At 36.3% G+C, this 23,967-nt stretch overlaps 1 protein-coding gene across 1 annotated transcript in view; it reads right to left on the bottom strand.

Annotated features, from left to right (window-relative positions):
* Positions 1-2,077: 2,077 nt before the first annotated feature.
* LOC149141325 (uncharacterized) overlaps positions 2,078-23,967 on the bottom strand; it is a 46,108-nt gene continuing 24,218 nt past the window's right edge. Inside the window, exon 2 of the mRNA XM_089451214.1 lies at positions 2,078-2,125. Coding sequence (XP_089307340.1) covers positions 2,078-2,125 — 48 coding nt within the window. The remainder of the gene's footprint in view (positions 2,126-23,967) is intronic.

A 23,967-nucleotide genomic window follows, 5' to 3' on the forward strand; every position in this document is an offset into this window, starting at 1 on the left:
GAAGGACTTTATTTAATTTATTATATATCGTGCACAGTACGAAAATACCCCTAGATTCTTGACCCAATAATGCTATTCAGATTTTCAAACGACGTATCGAGTCCGTGCAAACCGTTCTATGCAGAGGAAAGATAAGGTACTGACGAAGATGATGCGGACAAATCAACTGATGCCACGTGACACTGCAATTTATCCTTTATTTAAATCCCATTCCAAATTGTTTTACATGATATGACCCTGGTTGGCCTTTTAGGCTGGAGAACATAAATAAATACCTCCATTCAAAAATTTCTAACTTCAAACATTTGGTTTGCTGAATAAAATGTAATTAAGGGAGAGGGTGTAGTATAATTCATAGATAAAGGAGATTTTTTCACTATAATATAGCGTAATTTAATTAGATTTTTTTGCTTTGAAAATTATGGAAGTTTTGGTAATATTTTGATAAAATTTGTTAAGGACTTTTGTAAATCAAAGTTATAGAGTTGTCAAATTTGCTCTGTATCCAACACTCCTGGCTGTCCCGCCTCAGGCCTAAAACAATTTCAAGAAAAAATGAGATTTTTTGTCATATAAAATGTATTTTCGAATGCATAAATGAATTTACCACCCAAAAAAGTGTCTGAAAAAAAAAATGATATTTTTTGTTATTTAAAATGTATTTTCCAATGCATAAACGAATTTACCACCCAAAAAAGATGTCTGAAATATTCCATTTCGTCTATAAAGTAGATTAAGATAAACAAAACTGAGTTTAATAATAATAATTAATTCTTTATTAATATTTAGAATTAAATGCAATGTTATTCAATAATGGATAATGTAACTTTTATTCTTAATCAAAACTTTAACCATTTATTGGGCTTTTATTAATGAGGTTGGCTAATTGTATTTATTGATTTGTCATTTTACTTTATCATGTCACTTTACTTTCTAGTGGAATTTATTTAACAAGGATGATGATCAATTAGTGGGACCCTAATACACACTCCCCCTTACAAAACAACATTGATTTTGGGGGAAATTTTAAGAATGGAAATTTATCTTAAAGTTAAGATCTTGGTGAATTTTATAACGTTTAATATGCAAATTGTAAACTATTTAGTGCAACTTTTTTAAAAATATTCAAATTTCTAATGATTTTACATATGGCCTTTATAAATTTTTGGCGATTTTTAAGGTAAAATAATTTTATACTAAAAAATTTGGGGTAGTAATTTTTAGAAAAAAATGAAATTGACAAATGTTTTTTTGGGAAAAAACAAGAGAAATTAGCGAACCTGTCAATATTAACCCCTAAAATTTTCCTTACTCAATGTTGGACATGAGCAAAATGGTGGAAAATTTTTGTTGGTTTGCATAAGTTGTCTATCTTTCCATTGGATTAAAACTTCCTAGATCGTGCACTAATAAAGATGACACATTTGTCCAAAACTACCTTAGGTTGCAACCAAAGATGGGGGACATGAGGGAGAGTTCCCATAATATGGAGGTGTTAGAGTCAGTATTTGCACACTGCCATCAGTGATCAAAACTCCTCTTTTCATATTCATATTAGGGTCTCACTCAGAATTTTTTGTCATTCCACTTAAGTCCTCATTCAAAAATTCACTCATTCATGGTAGCCCTAGTAAAAAACCTCACTCTCCCTCAAAAATCAATACTTGCTGGCCCACCTTCATGTCTTACTGAGCATACATCAATCATAAAAGCTCATTTCATCATGTCTTTATGTCGATCAAGTCAACATGGAGTCTGGTCATTCAAGGTCCCATTAGGTCATTAGGTTTCATTGTTCCAAGGTCCAATAAAACACCATTTCACTGCATGATGGCCAGCAAAAGTATGAGAGTGAACACCAATAATATCCCTTTTTCATTTAAAGAGGATTTCCAAACATGTAAGCATGGTTTCGAAAGTTGTAATTTTGGTTTCAAAATATGATTTTCATACCAAAGTGTAATTTCATTCAAAAAAGAGATGTAATTTATTTTTATTTTTTATGTAATTTTATGTTCACTATATGTAATAAGTATTGTTCCTAAGCTTCCAACTCAAACTCTATATGCCAACTTCATCAAAGCAAAGTCAAATGTAAAGAGTGCCAAACTCCAACATCATCAATCTGCAAAGAAGAAAATCAAAGTGTAAAGGGTAATTAGCAAAGTTTTCAAAGGTGAATTGAAACATTAGAAAGTGGGTTTTAAAATTAAAAAATCAAATTCACTCAAGTATAAGAGCCTTCATAGCATCAAATTCAACTTCATTTGTCTCCTACCATCGATTGAGCAAACCCCAAGAGAGCATTTCTCAAGATCCTGGGCGAAATTGCAAAATTAGAGCAAGCGCTACACACTTGCCAAAGAGAGGGTGCACTTCCTTTTGGCGCTACACACTTCCTTTTGGCATTGCGCACTTCCTTCTGGCGTTACATACTTCCCAAAGAGAGGGTGCACTTCCTTCTAGCGCTACTCACTTGCCCAGAAAAGCAAGAAACTCTTTCAGACTTCACCAAATTGCCTCCAAAGCTTCAACAACGTTGTCTTCAACCTCCAGCAAGTGAGTGATAGATAAATATAGCATTATTCTTCCTCCTATAGTAATCTCTTATGGTATTTTGAGGTTTCATTAAAGATTTGGTGTTTTACTCATTTCAAACCTTGGTATCTCCCTCAAATCACCATTACACTCTCAATTTCCAAATTGCATTCCCCTACACTTTCACACCCTTCCCTCATTACAATTCCCTTTCCCTAAACCCTTTATCCCAATACTCTAAACCATTTATCCCAATACCCTAAGCCCTAGGTGCTACAACTACCTAGGCTTACAACCCCTAACCTGTAAATAATTTCCCCATCCTAAATACCACCATATTATTACTCCCTGTCCCCTCCCCCATTTCGTAAATCCCTAACCCCATCTCCTTCAATTTCCATTTCCCATTCCTTATTCCTAAAAACCACATTCCACCAACATCATACCTCCCTAGGGTTTTGACATTAAAACAGACCATACAGTGAAGGCGAAGAAACAGAGGTGAAGACACCACACAAAGGGGGGAGAGTACTCAGATTTGAGCCAACAGATATCAAGGAACTCTTGGCATCCCTTATGGCTGTGACATGTTTAAAAAATGTTGGCTGTTATGAATTATGTGAGAAAATTCAAAAAGTTGAACACCATGCCATGTTGACTAGAATTTTCATATCTAACCTCCATGACAACCAAGTGACTCTAGCTGGTGTCACTTTTACCATATCCACTACCATTATATCAGCTGCCACCAGGATCCCAAATGTTGGGGAGAAATGGTTCAAGCAAAGTGAATTGGAGAAACATTACTATGAGCCTTTCATAAAACCAAGGTACAAGAATGAGAAAAAGAGGTTTTTTCCTCTTTCTTACCTCCTAGACAGATATGCCCCAATGATGAAGATTATCATGAAATACTTTTCATGAGAAGGTTGATTTTCTAGACTTTATTCCTATCACATTCAGCTCTTAATGCATTTCACTAGGGTAAAGATGCTCAACATACCCTACTACCTTTTCTGGAGCATTGATAAGATGGCATTTATTGTCCAGAAAAGAGACTATGAACATCAAATATAAAGTCTTTTCCATATTTCCCTCATCAAAATCATAGTCCTCTATCATCTCAATGAACTGAACATTGCATGGAGTACCTTCATAGCCAATCCCATATCCACTGATCCATCTATTCAAAATGTTCAAAATGTGCCTTTATCATATTATCCTTACACATCCATTCCTCCATCTTAGCTCATAGATCATGCATCATCATCAGATCAATCCCTTCACCATCACCTCCATCATCACCATTTCATGAGCACATTGAGTCACCTAGCAGAGATGAGATCGGTGAGCTGTAGCAAACTAAACAGGTTGAGGTCATCAAGCCTAAAAGGGCAACACACACTTATCAGAGAGGCCATAGTAGGTGCTTTCCCCACAGATTGTGGGCGGGGCCTTGCCTTCTACACCAACAAAGCAGGAACACAAAGGCAAAGAAAATATGACAGAGACAAAGATTCGACATGAGGAGGAGGACCTCCATGAGACAGAGAAGGATTTTGATTTGGTTGACTTAGATGAGCATGATGACAATGAGGACACTAACATTGTCATCAAGGAAAAAGATGCACTTATCAGGGAGCTCTAGACCAAAATAGAGAGGTCCAAATATATTATTTCGTATTATGGGAAAGAAAACCAACATCTTCAAGCCAAACATGATGCCATGGAGGTTTAGATCATCAAGGCAAAGAGAAGAAATGAAAGGCAAGGCATTGCTTGATGAGACCTATGGAATATATGGTGAACCTGAACAAGAGCAAGAAACAAAAAGCAGACCTAGGACTAGAGGGCTGAAAAGAGCTCTAGAACTAGAGAGACAAAAGGAGGCTGAACGTGTAAATCATCTCACATGGAATGAGAAGTTTTCCATCATGATTAACGAGAACCGGGAGCATTGGCTTGACAAGGTAAATCAACATTTAGATAAGCTCCTAGACAAGGCCAATCAAAAAAATGACATTCAGAGAAAGATGGAAAAACACTATGCCAAAAGAGAAAGAAATGCAAGGGAAAAGCTTAAGGCAAAAATGCAAAGATTGAAGCCCTAACTCACCAAGAAGAGAAAAAGAAACTTGATATACTTGTAGAGGCTTCACTCCAAGCCTAGCCATACCATCATCAACCACTTCACCAAATTTTGAAGCATTTTGGCTCATTTTTGCAATTCCTGTCTTTTTTTATGTGTTCTTGGACAGTGTTATATCAACAACATGGTCAAACGCCACTTTTTTGGGGCACATTTTGAGCAAATGGATACCATCACTAGATGCCAGATTGGAAATACATATAAGAAAACCACTTTGCCAGTCTTAGTTTGCAAAATTAGCAAGCGAAAATGGCAAAAAAAAGAAAAAATCATGTTTCTACCTCAATTTTGGCCTAGGCATTGCACACAGAGCAATCTTGGGAGAATGAATTTTTGAGGGGTCAAATCACCTTCATTTTGAAAACTGGAGGCATATTCATAAAGCGAACTTGAAGGGATTTCCAACAAGCCATCTTGAGCTTGATTTGGACACCTACAACCCAGTCAAAATCAGCTTGCAACAGGGAGGGCGCACTTGACACTGTGAGGTCACACTTGACAGAAAAATGGCGCACTTGACCATTCACTGATATTTTTGAATTTTCACTGTAATTTTGAATTTTATTTCAGAAAATGATGTTTTCACCTATGTAATTAAGGATGGTAAATGTAATAATGATGTGGACAAGTTCCCTAGGGGTAGATTCATTAGGTAAAAGTTATCATCAAGTCAAATGAATCAGTTTCAATGTAATTAGGGGGGAGTCACTTGGACCTCCCTCTACTCTAGGTATCAGTTTAGATTTTTGTGGATCTCTTCCTCAACTCAAGGATTCGACAACTGAGGATGAGAGAAGGTTTTTTTGATGTCTATATCTTCCCTTTCTTCACTCTTTTCAAAGGTGGGGCTCAGTTGGATGTTGTAGTATTGAGCAGAGACACTATTGTATTAGAATTTGGCCAGTTTTAATAGATGACTTGCAACTATTTATTTGGGATACATGTGGTATGAATGTTTAGAATTGTTTCTTCTTCGTTATCATTTATATGATTTTTTTTAAGTTCATAGACCATTTCATGTTTGTTATATTATAATTTTCAAGTTGATAGGCAAAATACATGTTTGCTCATGCTCTGTTTTGGGAAAGTTATCATCATTTGTCCATTTTTTCTTTAGTTTAGGAAGAATACATCTCGTATTCCCTTCCCAACTCCTCATCAGTCTTAAACCATCTCACCAAATCACCTTTTAAGTGTTAAGCCTTCTGCCTATCTTTCCCCTTTGAATGTCTGCAATCACATCTTATTTTCCCTAACCTAGCTTCTTTGACCTAATCCTCATCCATCAACCCCATCAAATCAAATCAAAACAACCCTCTAAACTTTATACCTAGCCTAAAACCCTAATCCATCCAGCCCTCTTGGCTGTGATTCTTTGGAGAGAGCCCTCTCCGTCTTGGTAGGGCTAGCTACCAAGTCAAAATATTGGTCTGTGGTTACCTCAACTGGACTCTTCCTCAGCCTTGGAGTTCTGAAGGAGTGATAACAGGAGGGATGGGGTTGTATCCATTCTTAATCTAGCATTGTTAAAATAAAAAGCTTACATTGACCACAACAAAGTCAGTAGTCACCCTCAATGTTTGGATAATACCCAACCATTGAGCTCTGCTTAGAATTGTGGATCCTATATAGTAATGTATAACTTCATCTATGGTTCCCCCTCTATTACCCTTTTTTATCAAGATTATTTGAGCCTAGACTACCTTCACATGTCGTGCACTAACTATGGGAAAAAAAACCCACTCCTAATGTAATATGCCATTTCTTGCCATTGTAAAGAGATAGGATACTTGTTTACAACACTGTAAAAGATGGAAATTGAAGCATGGCATGTATTTCATAAGCCAATGAAATGCAAACATTTTGATGATGGACAAATGAAAAATCGTAGTTGGGAGGACGGGTTGTAATGGAGAGTTTCTACAAGATAGAAAGATGGGGTTGTGCCCATTCTCAATGTGCCATTGACAAACCTTCCTCCCCTCTAAGCACACTTGGAGCCATTGAAGTCCTCTTTTGCGAGCAAAGGTTGAAATGTCAAATACTAGTTGTGTTCTATGGTGTCTTATTTTGCGAGCAAAGGTTAAAATATCAAACACTAGTTGTGCTCTATGGTGCACACACTATTGGCACTTCCCATTGTGTTGTTTTAATGGCAAACGATGATATGGATCAATTATTGGATAAACCATATGCATAGTAGTGAAAAATAAAGTGCAAGATTGGAGAGAGTGGAAGTAAATTGTTGGAGATGGAAGATGAGGTTATTTCGAGCAATCCATATACTCCAACATGCCAACAGGGGAAGGTTGCGAAGTTTTGAAGGGTGGACCTTGTTCCATCAGGATTCCCATGAATTGCAAACAATGTCTCCTGACCATCTATATGAAATTTCCATCGATTGATATATCTTATTCCATAATTGTGTCACAATATCGTAGTGCAAAAATAAATGATCAATAAATTTTGAACTACGTCTACAAAGAACGTACCAAGTGGGACCTTGAAAGGAGTGACGCTGTAGGATATCCCATGTAGGGGATTTGTTGCGGAGCAGGCACCACATAAACAACTTGGATTTGGGTGGGCTTTTTAACTTCTATAATGGATGCCACCACTAAACAGTGATCTTGGGTTCATGATCAACGAATATAAAGGGATATCATGCTTTAGGAGTGTAATTACCATGTTGAGATATAACCTAGACTAATTCATCCTCCCTGTCCTGTATCTGAATATAAGCTTCCGAGAGTGCATTGATATAATTAGACCATTCTTGATGCCATATAGCCGGGATCGTCAGGTTCATCTCCTAATTTATATTATTTATCTATACATTCCTAAATAAATTTAATCACTGTCTTCCATATAATTTGTGTATATGGAAATTTTGTGATAAATTATGTAGATTACAGAGGGATAAAAATTGTAACTTACCTACTATTACATTATAATGTGAATATCCCCAACTCTAAGTCATACGACAAATATCCTTGGGAGATAAGAATGGGGAAGTTAGACTCACCATTGCCCAAAACCTTCAATTGAGCAAGTGGGGAAAGAATAAACCTTTCTAGCATAAGTTTCAAACATTGTATGACAATGTTCCAAAGCAAAAATATGGTGTAGGTAAGGCATTCCAAATATTTTCATTAGTGTCCAAACAAGCTCCTAATCAATGATTAAAAGGTGGACCACAATAAGAGGAATTTGTGAGAACCTTGCTTGATGTTGGATCCAAATAAATGCATTAATGGTGTAGGGGCATGGCACAAAGAAAGATAGGAGTTGATAGGTTGATTGGAAAAACTTTCTCCAACTATAATTCCAACGACAAAGAGTCAGGGAATTTTCTATGTGTTTATTGAACTTGCTCTCCACTTGCAAGGTATGTTTCCACCAATACCTTTATTGGTTCAAGGTGTTACAATTTATATTGTATGAGGTTCCATCTTGCAATTTTCATCACATTAATGGAGAATTGCCACTAATACTCTTGAGCATTGGATTGACTTGGGGGATACATCTTAATGGATCCCTTTATCTCTTCATGGCATCACACCATTTGATGGAGATATTTGAGAAGGAAAGTCTCACTTCTCCCTTGTTGGATAGTGATTGTGTGTGTTATTTGGTTCCCTCTTCATGGTTACTTATCTTTGGTTGATAGATCTTTGATATGTATTGATGTTTTAAATTTATGGTTGTGAAATTCTCACAAAAAGATAGAAAAGATAGATCAACGACTTCAGAATTAGCCTCTTCGACGGGGCAACCTCCTTTACATTACACAAACGAACAATTCTTGGATGATACAAATGACAAAACCTCCTTTCTATATATAGGAGTCTAAGGGGTCACAATATAATCAAAGCCAACATAAAAATAATAATATAAGGGCACAACAATAATAATAGTGGGCTTCTATGGGGCACAATAATAACAATATGGGGACAATAGGGGCACAAAAATAACACTAAGGGCTACAATGACAATAGTAATAGGAGAATCACTAGTATTATAGGTACCTAACATTCCCCTCTCCTTCAAAAACGTGTTGTCCTCAACGCTTGAGTAGTTCTGGATGCTTCTGTATAAAATTATCATCCTCCCATGTGGAATCTTCAGCGGGTAAGTTCTTCCACTTGATGAGATACTACGAAATTGATCGATTTCGTAGCTGTAGAGTTCTTGTTTCTGTGACTTGTTCAGGTTCCAATATGATTTTTCCTTCCTCATCAAGTTCTGGCAATATTGTTTGAACTGGGAGCTTGTCACCAATAACCTTCTATAAGCATGAAACATGGAAAACTGGGTGCACTCGGGAAGCTGCAGAAAGCTCCAATTTGTATGCCATGGTACCAATATTTTGCAACACTTTGTACGGACCATAATACTTTGGTGATAATTTATTATCCTTCTTAGCTTACTTGAGGGACATTTGTTTATATGGTTGTAGCCATAGAAATACGCAGTCACCTACATCAAAACTTCTTTCACTGCGATGTTGATCTACTTGTTGTTTCATTCTATTTTGTGCCAAAGTTAGGTTATATTTTAAGAGTTGGATAAATTTTTGTTGATTCTCGATGTTGAACCTTATAATTTTCTCTTAAATATGATGTGATGGACGGTGGGTGATATCCATAAAGTGCCATAAATGGGGTCATTTTTATTGTAGTATGGAGGGAAGTGTTATACCACCATTTAGCCAGAGGCAACCATTTGACCCATTATGTTTGTTTATCAGATACAAAGTAACAAAGATATCCTTCCAAACATTTGTTTACTATCTCAGTTTGCCCATCAGATTGAGGATGATAAGATGATCTATGAGCTAACTGAGTACCAAGACAAGAAAATAATTCTATCCAAAAATTTCTACTGAAAATGGGATCTTTGTCACTTATAATAATCTTTGGGTTTCCATGTAGCTTTTGAATTGTTTCCATAAATGCAATAGAAACTGTACTAGCTTTAAATGGATGACATAATGCACAAAAGTGTGCATACTTGGTAAGTCTGTCAACTACCACCATGATGACACTCTTTACTTTGCACTTGGGAAAACCTGTGATAAAATCCATTGAAACCTCCTCCCAACATTGACTTGGGATGGATAAAGGTTGTAATAGACCTGAGGTCTTAATTGTTTCAACTTTATTTTGTTGGCAACCAAACATTCCGCCATAAACTTTTGAATACTAGATTTAAGGCCATCCAAAAAAAAATCCTTCTAAACCCTGCGGTAATTTTTTAAAAATCTCGAGTGCCCTCCTAAGGGAGAGGCGTGCAATTCCATAAGAATCTTCTGTTTGAGATGGGAATTCTAACATAGGTATAAGCGATCTTTGTACCATAACGAATCATTTTTCTAGCTAAATGTATCAGATGTACAAGGATCTTGTTGTATCTTTTGAATGAGTGCCCACACTTCTTCGTCATTCTTCTATTCATCCCTTGCTTCGTTTATCCAATCTAGTTGGATAATAGAAATGGAACAAAGCAATTCTTCCACATCCTCATCCTTTCTTGAGAGCATATGCCGCAACATTTTGCTTCCCTTTTTTGTAGATGATTTCAAAGTCATAACCCAACATCTTTGTGACCCATTTTTGTTGTTCTTTTGAAGATAATCTTTGTTCTAAAAAGTATTTAAGACTACCATGATCCATTTTTACCTTGAAGTGTCTTCCCATTAGGTAGGGTCTCCATTTCTTAAGTGCATGTAGTATTGCCAACATTTCCTTCTCATAAATAGCTTTGTGTAAATACTTTCCTTTGATTGGATGACTTTCAAAAGCAATGGGTCTTTCTTCTTGCATTAAAACAACACCAATTCCATTTCCTGAGGCATCACATTCCACAATAAAGGTTTTTGTGAAGTTCGGCGTAGCTATGACCAGCGCTTGGCACATTTCCTCTTTAAGATGTTCAAAGGCCTTCGTTTCTTCTAGAGCCCATAAAAATGCATCTTTCTTCAATAATGTTGTTAGAGGTGCTGTTATTCTCCCATAATTCTTAACAAACTTGCAATAATACCCTGCCAACCTAAGAAATCCTCGCAGATGCTTAATGGTTGTGGGTAATTTCCATTCCTTAATGGCTTTAATTTTTCTAGGGTCTACCTTAACACCTTCATGAGATACAATATGACCCAGATATTCCACCTCCTATACTCCAAAGAAACATTTGGAGCTTCTTGCATATAGTTGTTTCTCCTCCAATAGTTTGAGCACCCTGTCAACATGTTGAACATGATCCTTCCAAGACTTTCTATAGATTAGTATATCAAAAAATACTAACACAAATTTTCTAAGGAAGGGTTTGAAAATGGAATTCATCAAACCTTGAAATGTAGAAGGTGCAATGGTAAGGCCAAAGGCATCACCAAAAATTCATAATAATCCTCATGAGTTCTAAATGTTATTTTCGGAATATCTTCAGCCTTCATTCTGATTTGATGATATCCTGAATGAATATCCTTGAAGTAAATTGATCCATGCAATTCATCCAATAATTTATCAATGACATGAATGGGAAATTTATCTTTAATAGTGAGCTTGTTGAACTCCCTATAATCCAGACACATGTGCCATGATCCATCCTTCTTGTGCACCAACACTACTGGAGCAGAGATAGAACTTTGACTAGGTTGAATTATACTAGCCTCTAGCATTTATGCAAACATATGTTCAATTTCACTCTTTTGGGCATAGGGATATCTGTAAGGCCTGATGTTTGGAGGAATGCTTCCTGGAATCAAATGAATAGCATGATCATGATCACAAATAGGTGGGAGACCTTTGGGAGTCTCAAATACCTTGGAATGATTGTCCAAGACCTTTTGGAGATCTGGAGAAATAGATGATTTCGATGTGGGAACCTTTGGTGAACATAATTGTGTAATTACGCCTCGTTGTTCTTTCTTTAGAAGCTTTGTCATTCCATTAAAGCTGATTATCTTTCCTAGTTTCCCTGCGATACCTCTTAATTCCACTTCCTTTCCTTCTAAAGAAACTTTCATGAAAAGTTCTTGAAAATTAAAAGCTATTGTACCCAAGGATTGTAGCCATTGGACTACTAGTACAAAATCAACACCACCCATTGGAATGGAAATCACTTTGGATATTCAATACATATTCTCCCATGGATAGCTTGATATTATGGCACTTTCCAGAGAAATTTATGGTTCCTCCACTTGCAACCATCACTTGACACTCTGGTGCTAGATATAGGAAGCAATTCAATTCCTTGGCTATCTTACAATGAATAAAATTATGGGTATTGCCCAAATCAATCAACACTAATACCTTTTTCTTCGTGATATTTCTTCTATCTTGGTAGTTTGATGAGTGGTAATTTCGGCCAATGCATTACAAGACATGGTCGGATTCATTTCTTCTTTCTCTAGGGTTTGTTCCTAGTGTATATCCTCTTCTTTGACGTTTCTTGTTCCTTTTCTTCCTCCTCTTCACAATCTATGCAAAATAATTTCTTCTCAAAACACTTATGACCTTTAGTGTATTTGCTATCACAACTGTAATAAAACCCTTTTGCTCTTTTTTCTTCCAATTGTTGGGGTGTTAACCTTGTAGGTTGTGGAAGGCTAGGGGAAACAACACTTCCATCCTTATAGTTGTGAGTGGTAGGCTTCCTTGTTGCCATAATTTTGCTTTCCATTTTTCTTGCCAACCTGAATGCCTTCTCCAATGAGTCAGGTTCCCAAAGGCGAACCTCATGGTGGATGTTATCCTTTAAAATTCCTATGAATACATCAATCCTATGCTCCTCTGGAATATCTTTTACCCTTATATTCAATTTTTGGAAGTCCTCAATATGCTCCATCATTGAACCCTTTTGTTTGAGGTTTATCAATTGGCTAAAAAAAGTGTTGCTTTTTGTGTCCTCATAATGTGCTATCATTTCTTCGTAAAAATTACCCAAGTGAAAATTTGTTTATGAGATCAAAGCCATCGATACGATACAAACTGATTTGGTTCCAAATATAAAGTTGCAATGTGTACCTTTTGTGTGTTTTGCACATTATGGAGATCGAAATATTGCTCCATCTGTAATATCCATGTTACGAGATCCTTGCCATCAAACTTACTCATATCGATATTTGGAACATGGCGGGTCTTCAATCCAACATTAGATTCTATGAAATCATGATTAACATTTATTTTGTTCTCATCATGAGTTTCCTTTACTACCCTTTCACCATTAGTAAAAATTTCTTGTAGCAACTTAGTCAAATCTATCTTCAAATTTTCCATGTCGCCTTTTAGTTTTTGTTCTATACCATCCATCTTAGCATCCATTCCATTCAACTTAGCTTCCACGTCATCCATCTTAGCTTCCATGCCATTCATCTTAGCTTACATGCCTTTCTTTAAACCATCAATCTTAGATTATATTACCTTTTGTGAGAGTGAAATTTGTTGCACTTGGTCTCGTAATTTTGATATATCATGTTGCATTTCTTCCTCTTCTTCATGAGTCATGCTAGAGCTTTGTGGTTGCTTACTAAGTGTTTCCATTTTCTTTCTTCGGGGTATCAATTAATGATAATTATTCTTCACTATGCCCTTTGAACTTCAAAATAATTTTTCAACCCAAACTTATGCAAAATTTAAAAATAACTACACACATTTTTTAGCTTTGTAGAACCTCAATATTGAATCTGTTGTATCTCTGTAATTGCTAACCTCCAAGGTCTGAAATTTCTTCCTATGGTAGCTCTCTGAGTCATCTTTCCAATTCCACCAGTCTGATCAAAATTGGATTCTCCAAGAAGGAATTATTCCCAATCTCCCAAGATGACCTAGTTATATAATTTTTTAGTAGAATGAACTTGTATGACGTGCCACGTGTCATTGTTTTGACCTTCGGATCTGAAAAAGATACACATAAAACTACAAACTGTCATATTTCTGTAACTTCTTACGACATTGCAATATGATGCTCAGAGAGAAAGTTATGACAATTTTCCCAAGGTCACCTGTTTGGAATGTAATTCGGGAGTTTGCAAAAACCCTAACTTCCTCATATCATATCTTTGAAAATATAGAGAGACAAGATCTGAAATTCAGACCCGAGGTTCAGAATGATTTTGGCTCAAATGATGTTTTGTTTTAGCTTCTGAAACTTCGTCGAGAAAAATTTATAGCGAAAATTCCACAATGACCTGTTTGGAGCAACGAAACCCTAGAATCCAAAGCTCTGATGCCAAATGTTAAGAAACCAGCTCACAAAAAGATAGAAAATATAGATCAACGACTTCAGAATCATCCTCTTCGAGGGGAAAACCTCCTTTACATTACACAAATAACAATTATTGGATGATACAAATGAAAAAACCTCCTTTCTATATATAGGAGTTTAAGGGGTCACAATAATAACAATATGGGGACAATAGGGGCACAACAATAACACTAAGGGCTACAATGAAAATAGTAATGGGGGAATCACTAGTATTATAGGGACTTGACAAGTTGATAGGTTGATTGGAAAAAATGTCTCCAACTATAATTCCAACGACAAAGAGTCGGGAAATTTTCTATGTGTTTATTGAACTTGCTCTCCACTTGCAAGGTATGTTTCCACCGACATCTTTATTGGTTCAAGGTGTTACAATTTATATTGTATGAGGTTCCATCTTGCGATTTTCATCACATTGATGGAGACTTTCCACTACTACTCTTGAGTATTGGATTGACTTGGGGGATACATCTTAATGGAGCCCTTTATCTCTTCATGGCATCACATCATTTGATGGAGATATTTGAGAGGGAAAGTCTCACTTCTCCTTGGTTGGATAGTGACTGTGTGTGTTATTTGGTTCCCTCTTCATGGTTACTTATCTTTGGTTGATGGAGCTTTGATATGTATTGATGTTTTAAATTTATGGTTGTGAGATGCTCTTTGATACTATGGTATATTATTGGTGGATATTATTCACATAGTTTAACACTCATACATTTCACAATATCCCTTTAATATGAATTTGGTTTACGGTGGAATTTACTAAGAGAATTTATTTTTATTTTCATGGTATAAGGCCTTTGTATAGTATGAGAGACAAGTATATTAATATTTGGATAGCAAAACCCCCTTTTGACACACTAGACATTATCTTTATTGGAGAAAAGCTATGTGAAAACACATTTGTGAAGGCAATTATAATGTTTTATTTGGCCAACCTTAACTTTTTAATGAGACAAAGTTAAGGCTATCACCTTCACTCACATATTAATTCCACCCTAGACAACATGAACCTTATGTTGTCTATGAATGCAATGTAAAAGGCCATGATATGGGATGGATGGCACATAATGAAGGAAAATATATTATATCTACCATGTCATAGTATATAACATTCAATTCATCATTGAATTATTATTACTTTGTTTTTCGACCTAAAGTATTTATAAGTTCTTATTATTATTTTTTTAAATCAAAACATGCATATTATATTTATAAAAATCTACATTGTAGATGCAACAATTACATTAAAAAATGGGTTATTTCATCTATCTGATTCACACACATGACTCCTTGGAATGCCCAGTGGATCAAAAAGCATGATTTCTTTGATATTTAAACCATTATGCCTATATGCATAAACACAACAAAAGACTTACAAATTTTGACAAAATTTACAAAAAACACTAATTGACAAGAGGTGAAATTACATCTCGGAGTCCTTTACACAAATTGATACAAAACATACCATAATCAAGAATTATGAAAAGATATTCCCGGTAATTCAAAGAACCCTAGAGATTTCTAGGAGTTGAATTTTATTTCTTTGCGTTCTTTCCTACCTCTTTCCAAAGGAGGAGAGAAACATGAGTTTTTATTTAACACTTTTGAAAAGGATGGATAGGAAGAGGCATTCACCTTCAACCTTTTTTGTATGTGCAAAATATCCTTCCTTCTTTTTCTCCTTTTTGGCAGATGTGGATTCTTTTTCTACCCCCGAGTACTTCTCTTGAGTTTGTTTAGAGATTGTTTGAAATACCACTTCTAATGACCTTTGAGAGCCTAGCTCTTTATCCTTCTCTGCATGTACATTTCTAACATCTCTATTAGTGTGGCAACCAACTTTCTTATGTGTTTTTTCACAAATTACCTTTTCACCCTCTGCTTTATGTCTCCAAATCCATAAATAAAAGATCCTTGATGGTTCCTAGTGTTTCTATGGGATTGAAATACCTCTTCTGCTTCTGATGCAACATCTTCCTTCTTAACTAAAAATTTTCATTAGTCAGAACATCTTCGAGAGGAGGCATGTCATTTAACCCCTTCGAACTTGTGCATTGCAAGTTGACCAACTGTATCTCTTGGTGCAGTTGATCGAGATTCCCCCTTCTTCATTTTCTTGATTTAGGGCATCAAATTTGTTCCCTACCAAACCTTTATTCTTGTTAGGGGAGAATTATTCACCTTTGGTAGTTGATTTCTTTAGAGAGGGAAAATTTAGCTCTGAATTCATTTCCTTCTTATGTCCTTATGGATGTATTTTATGAGGGGGCACTCTTTCTTATTTTTGGTTGCTGCAATTATTCTCCTTCCTTATTATTTTTCTATATTTCTTTTTCTTTTGGGAATTTTTGAGCAGAATTCCCATACTCATGAAAGTTCCTACATTTAAATGGTACTTGATAATAATACACTTCCTAAAAATGAGTCCAATTTTCTAGCTATAGATTTATTTTTGTCAAGAGTCCCTTATCAAGGTCCACTTCTACACAAATCCTAGCACAAGATTGAATAGCTTCTCATGGTTCTTCCCAATCGATATAGCCACCCATAACATTTCCAATGTTCCTACAGGTGTCTTCATTCCAACAGTGAATAGGAAAATATGAATTCAATCCAAACATGAACAACAAATGGAACATCATTTTCTGGGTTAAATCTACACTTCATCGATCTGTATATAAACCTAGAGCCACCATATGTTCTTATAGTTATACAATAGAGATATATTTACTTTTTTTTTTTAATTATTTTTCTTAAATATTTAAATCTTATTTATCAATTACCTCATTTTCTAATCAATTTGGGGTCTTATTGCATAATCCAAATTCGATAGTGGCCTTTCAGCCTCACCTACAACCTTTCTCTCGATGGGATAGTAATAGCCAGAAATTTCTAATGCCATAACTAGTTGCTAAACATGAAGATATGATTTTATGAAGGGAAAAAAATGAAATATATATTACTAACCAAAATCAAATATGTACGACAAAAATTGACTTCAATTAAATAATGGAAAATGTTGAAAATTATATACAAGTAGAATGAAAGCAAACTAGCTCAACGGTGGTAGCTTATCTTTGAGAAAAGATGTGATGGCTATGCATCTTCCTAAACTGTATTAAAATGAGGCTACGAGGCCTTTTTATCATTAGGAATCAATAAGAAAACCCTAAACATCCAAAAACCTAACCTTAGGAGATGAAGCGCCAATGGGGTAACTTGGAACGTCAACTTCCTGGGGTCACAACTTTGGCATATGATCTCCATTTGGTGTGCATGATATCCCATTGGAAAGGTCTATCCAAAGAGTACATTTTTCTACAATTTACAATATTTGTAATATCGTTAACCTATTTTCCCAAAAAAACGTCGTTTAGGGAATCAAATGGCTCCAAAAGTTTAGGGCTTAAAAACTGCCAAAAATAGAAACTGCTAAAATAGGAAATTATGCTGCAAAATAGGAATTTGTGCTATGAGTTAGGTGAATAGGTGGGTGGCCACCAATATCCACCTATATTAATCCTCCCCCCTTAGGAAGCAATGATCTCCATTGCATTGAGTGCCTTCATTAGATTAGGAAACTTGTGTTGAACCTGGTCCCTGGTGAGCCATTTTCCTTGGTGCAGAAGATAACCTTCTTTAACAACCTGATACAGATGGATCCTCTATTGGTGAGTGCTCTTAATTTGTGTGTCCCTGATCTGATCAATTTTGGACTATTCAATGTAATCTAGGTTGAGCTTTGTCGGTGTCAGCTACTTTGTGATTTGTAATGTGTCCAACAAAGGTGGATTATGATTCAATATAGTCCACATTGAACACTTGGTGTAGGATAACAAAGGGGGGAATAATTAGTTCAAATTCATTGTCTCCCAAAACCTTGGTGATGGTGTAAGGTCCATAATGGAGTGGCTAAATCTTCTGATGGGCCCCTACAAGGCATTCCATCTGCAAATGTAACCAAACCTTGTTTCCCACCCGAAACTTATGTGACACCCGATGCTTATCATGGTGTTGTTTGTAATTAACATTGGATTTTTCCAAGATATCATGGAATTTCTGATCAATGTTTTGAATTTTTCAATAAACTTGGTAGCTTTGTCGGCTTTAGATTGAACATGTGCATATTTGACATGTGTAGTTGCAAAGTGCAGTGCGACATTGATGGGACGTAATGGTTGAAATCCCATGCCCACCTCAAAGGGGATGTGGACATTTGAGCTATGTAGAAATCCATTGTAGTTGTGTTGAATATAAGGGAGAATCCCATCCCATGTGTGTGGATGCTTGGAGTTGTACATGCACAAAATGTGCAAGATCATCTTGTTGACAACCTCTATCTGGCCATCAATTTGGGATTGGAAGGTAGTTGATTTGGTGCGATGGGTGTGCAACAATGACCAAAGGGTCAACCAAAATGTGCTTAGGAACCTGTTATCCTGATATGATATGATGGTCTGTAGAATAACAAAATGTACTCATACATGTTTGAAGAAATACATGTTTGAAGAAAATATTGGAAGTGGCTTTTATTGTGATACTCTTCTTGTAGGCAATTAAAATGACCATCTTGGAAAATATATCAATGACCAAAAACACACAATAATTACCATGCTTGGTAGTAGGAAGGAAAAGCATATAGTCCACTGATATGGATTCCCAAGGCTGGTTAGGAGTAGGTAGAGGGGTGTACAAGCCTTACTTATTAATGGTTGTTTTTGGCAATGGCGTAGGCGGTGCATGACCTGATATAATTTCCAACATATTTTCGAAGTTTCATCCAATAAAGATATTTTTGTATTATTGTCACTATATTCTCCACACTAAAGTTCCCTTCTATTTGACTGTAATGTACCTCCTGATTCAACTTGGCATGTTCACTTGAAAGAACACAAAGGCATCCTAGGTAGCATAACGATGCATCTTGGAGAAGGAAGTATAAAACTTTATTTCCTCTCGTCAACTTCTGGTATGTGGTAGAAAATTTGAGTCATTGTTGTTTGGTTATGGCCAATCAGATGTATCATGCACACAAGAGTTGATACCTAAGGTTAGTGCCACAACTAGGGGTTGACTGAGGAAATATACAACATGATTGATGCTACCCTTATTTTATTTGATGTTCAAATGTAATTATTATAGGTATGTGGACCATTTCTAATGGCATTCATTCTGTAACCTTCCTTGTGTCTACATAAATTGAAAAGGCATGTGATTGGTGTGGATGATATTCTCCTTCCCTAGAATATAATGTTTCCATTACCGGGAGGACTACATGATGGAATACATTTCCTCATCATAGGTGGGGTGTCTCTAGACAATATCAAAGAGTGTTTCTTTATGTTAAGCTACCAAATGTGCTTATTGAATTATTACTTCACCAATAGCATAATCAGAGGCATATGTATCAATCTCAAATGGTTTTTGTAGGTCTGGCAGGGTGAGGACTGGTGCAGAGCAAAGGCAATGTTTCAGCTCATTGAACACCTTTTTTTGTGATTTAAACCATTTTTTTTCTTTTTCTCCACCCTTGGTTACTTGACTTAAGGGCTAACCGATATAGGAGAATCCCCACACAAATATTTGGTAGAAGTTAGAAAGCCTGAAGAAGCTACGAAACTTTGTTAAATTCGTCAAGGTCTGCCAATCCTGAATGAATTGGATCTTGGCCGGATCCACATGCACTCCTTGTTTATCAATAATGTAGCCCAGTTATTGGACCTTGTCCACGTCGAAAGATCATTTTTCCAAGTTAGCACATAACTTGTGATGTCACAGAGTGTGGAGGACATGTTGAATATGTTGCAATTGTTCTTCCCAACTTTTATCGAAGATGAGGATCCAAATATACAATCATGAATGGGTTGGTTAATGGCTACAAGATATCATCCATCATTATCATGAAATTTGCTAGGGAATTTGTCAGACAAAAAGGTCCAACCGTTCAAAAATACCCTCTTTGGACTTGAAAGTAGCCTTCAACACACCAATTGTTTCTATTGGGACTTGGTGGTAGATGGACTTCAAGTCAATCTTACTAAAATAATTTCCTCCCTTGAGTTGGTCAAGAACGTTGTCAATACGTGGAATCAGCTACCAATTCCTGACTGTGATTTTGTTCAGGGCTTGATAATTAATTCAAAGTTGCCACATCCCACCTTTCTTTTACTCAAGTAAAATTGGGATTCCACAATGTGAGGAATTTGGTTGGATGTGCAATTTTTGGGATATCTCTTGAATCTATCTCTTGATTTCCTCATTCTCCATGAGAACATGATAGTCAATTGGCTGATTAGGAAGTGGTGCGTCAGGGGTTAGGTCAATTGAATGCTTGACATGATAGTTCAAAGGTACCTTCGTGGGTGAGGAGAAGGTTTCTATATACTTTTCCATGATCTTATTCACTTGTTGTTGCTGCTTGGAGGAGCCCTGTGTGGAGGCCATGGATGTGGTCACAATATTCCCATGGATTTGAGAGTGAATAAGGAGGAAGACAAATTTCCCAGTCTGTGAGATGATTTACTGCATTGGTTAACAGAGATCAAAGAAATCGCTGTAGGTGGGGCTACCTCTTGTATTTTGTATACTCATCTACCCATATTAATAATAACACTACGAGGTATAGACTGATACACAACATGTCACTTCCACAAATATGGTTGGCCTAACTAAACATCATAAACTTCAAGGGGTGAAACATCACACAATACCTTGTTCATGAAAGGTTTGATGTTGTAGGGAAGGTAACATTGTTAACTAAAGCAAAGATCTCGCCATTGATGGAGCCACCTGATGGTGTATGGATGCAGGTGTGGTGTTGTTGGCAAGCCTAACCACTTAATGACCTTTGCTGAGATAAGTTTTTTTTTCTCCCGCTATCAACAATGAAACATAGTGGAGCACCCTTCACCCACATCTGTGAGTGGAAGAGGCATTCACGTTCCTCTTGATATTCAGGCTCATTTTGCTATACCTTGGCAGTGGAAACGATAGCACTGGGTTCTGCATCAATGAATTTTTTCCCCTTTTCTAGGTATGGTTCAGAGACAAAACTTGCATCTGATTATGAATATTTTAGCTCAGCCACCAACGACTACTTTGTGTGGCATTCATTGATGCTATGAATGGGGATCTTGTGTAACTCACACCTCTTTCTCATGTTCTTCTTTATCTTCCAATTACCATTCTTGGTTTGCAACTTTGATAGGTTTTATTGGGGTGGTCTATCCCTACTCTATCCATTGTTCTGCATTTTAGGGATGTCCTTGCACTGCTTTTGCTGTGAAAGGTTCACAATCCAAACTCTCGCTTCTTGTGTTTAAATATCTACTTAATTTTGACATCATATCAGTATGTTTCACCAAGAAATGAGATGTATAGGAACTCCATTTATGTCTGGATGTACCTGTGCAAACAATCATGGTACTTGAGCACTAGATGTCACTCAAAGTCTTTGATACCTAGCTTAGTGTGTAAGTTATGAAAGATATTTGTGAACTCTAGCATTGATTGCTCTTTCATGTCGTAGTGTGGTCCATCTTATGTTTTGGTCTTCATAAATTCCAACAAGGTAATATTATTCCTTAACAACATCTTTAAAAGAGTCCCAAGTGGGTGCGATTGAAAATAGCGAGGATTTTCCTGTGGTCCTTTTCTCATAATACGTTTACCAGCAATCCTTGACATGGGGAGAGACCTTAAGGAGCAAAGGTAATATTTTCTATGTCAGAAAAATTAATGACTAGAAAATAGCCTTCTAGCAAATTTAACCATTTATCTAGAGCATCCGCATCTATCTAACCTTCAAATATAGGAATATCAAAATTAACTTGTACCTTAAGGTGGGTGGTGCCTCAAAAGTGGCTACTTGATGAAGATGTGTTTCCTATTGGCATTCGTTGAAGGATCTGGAAAAAATTATCCAGCATGTCATTCCTTTGTCGCTCGAGGGCTTCTTCAAGTATCAGTTTAATAGGATCTCTTGCTCCCTTGTCTTTATTTTCTTCCACCATGGGAAGTCGTCAAGGTTAATCAAGATGACGTTGAAAGGAATCAAGAAGTTAGAGTCCCAACTCCTTATACCTTGAACTTGTTGGGGACATGCATAGAAAAATAGAGAAAGAGCATACCACTTTTGTTATGCAACCATCTCACAAAAAGATAGAAAAGATAGATCAACGCCTTAGAATTCAACCTCTTTGAGGGGGCAACCTCTTTTACATTACACAAATGAATGATTCTTTTATGATACAAATGACAAGACCTCCTTTCTATATATAGGAGTCTAAGGGGTCATAATATAATCAGAGCCGACATAACAATAATAATGTAAGGGCACAATAATAACAATAGGGGGATTCTATGGGGCACAATAATAACAATATGGGGACTACATGGGTACAACAATATAATAAGGGGGTTGTACTAATAACAATAAGGGGTTACACTAGTAGTATAGGAGCCTAACATGCCCCTCTCCTTCAAAAAGTGTTGTCCTCAACGCTTGAGTAGTTCTTGATGCTTCTGTATAAAATTCTTGTCCTTCCATGTGGAATCTTTAGTGGGTAAGTTCTTCCACTTGATGAGATACTATGAAATTGATCGATTTCGTAGTTGTTGGGTTCTTATTTCTGTGATTGCTCCAGGTTCCAATATGATTTTTCCTTCCTCTTCAAGTTCTGGTAATATTGTTTGAATTGGGATATTCTGCAACTTTTGAATGAGTGGCCACACTTCTTTTTCCTTCTTCCATTCATCCCTTGCTTCGTTTATCCAATCTGGTTGGATAATAGAAATAACACAAAACAATGCTTCCACATCCTCATCCTTTCTTGAGAGTGCATCTGCAACAAAAATTTTCTTCCCTTTTCTATAGATGATGTCAAAGTCATAAGCCAACATATTTGTGACCCATTTTTTCTGTTCTTCTAAAGATAATATTTGTTCTAAAAAGTATTTAAGATTATCATGATCTATTTTTACCTTGAAGTGTCTTCCCATTGGATAAGGTTGCCATTTCTTAAGTGCATGTAGTATTTCCAACATTTCCTTCTCATAAATAGCTTGCTTGAGATGTAGCCGTAAAAATACCAAATCACCTACATCAATTTTTTTTTCACTGCGATGTTGATCTACTTGTTGTTTCATTTGATTCTGCACCAAAGTGGTGTTATCCTTTAAAAGTTGGAGTGGTGTTATCCTCTGATAACACCACTAATCGAGTTTATGAAGGAACTTTGATACCACTAATTGAGTTTATGAAGGGAATAAAATGAAAGAAAAATTACTAACCAAAAACACAAAGATACAACAGAAATTGACTTCAATTAAATAATGGAAAATGATGCAAATTGTATGCAAGTAGAATGAAATCAAACTAGCTTGAATGATGGTAGCTTATCTTGGAGAAGATATGTGATAGCTACATGCGTTCCTGAATTTTACTACAATTAGGCTCTGAGGCATTTTTATCATGAAGAATCATTAAGAAAACCCTAAACATCCAAAATTCTAACCCTTGGAGATGAAGCACCAAATTCTTATAGGTCTCGATGGGGTAAGTTGGAATGTCAACTTCCTAAGGTTGTAACTTCCGCATATGATCTCCATTTGGCACACATGATAGCCCATTGGAAAGATATAATCTGAGCAGTACAATTCTTAATGTCAAAGGCATTCAACAACTATCGTCAACTTGTTTCCCCAAAAAGCACCGTCCAGGGCCTTAAAACAGGTCTGAAAGTTCAGGACCTAAAAACTGCCATAAATAGAATTATTAAAATAGGAAATTGTGTTGCGAAATAGGAAAGTGTGTTGTAAGAGAGGTGAATAGGTGGGTGGCTACCAATATCCACCTGGATCACATGTATCTTGATAAGGGTCAATTATGGCTATTGCATCATATTTAGCCCCATATTTAATCCTCCCCTACAACCTTTCCCTCCTTGGGCTAGTAATAACCAAAAGTTTCTAATGCCATAACAATTTCAGGTGAGGGCGAAATATGGGAT

Source organism: Pinus tabuliformis, chromosome X (genome assembly GCF_031772625.1).
Source record: "Pinus tabuliformis cultivar Carrire ecotype Pingquan chromosome X, CPIR1, whole genome shotgun sequence".
NCBI lineage: Eukaryota > Viridiplantae > Streptophyta > Pinopsida > Pinales > Pinaceae > Pinus > Pinus tabuliformis.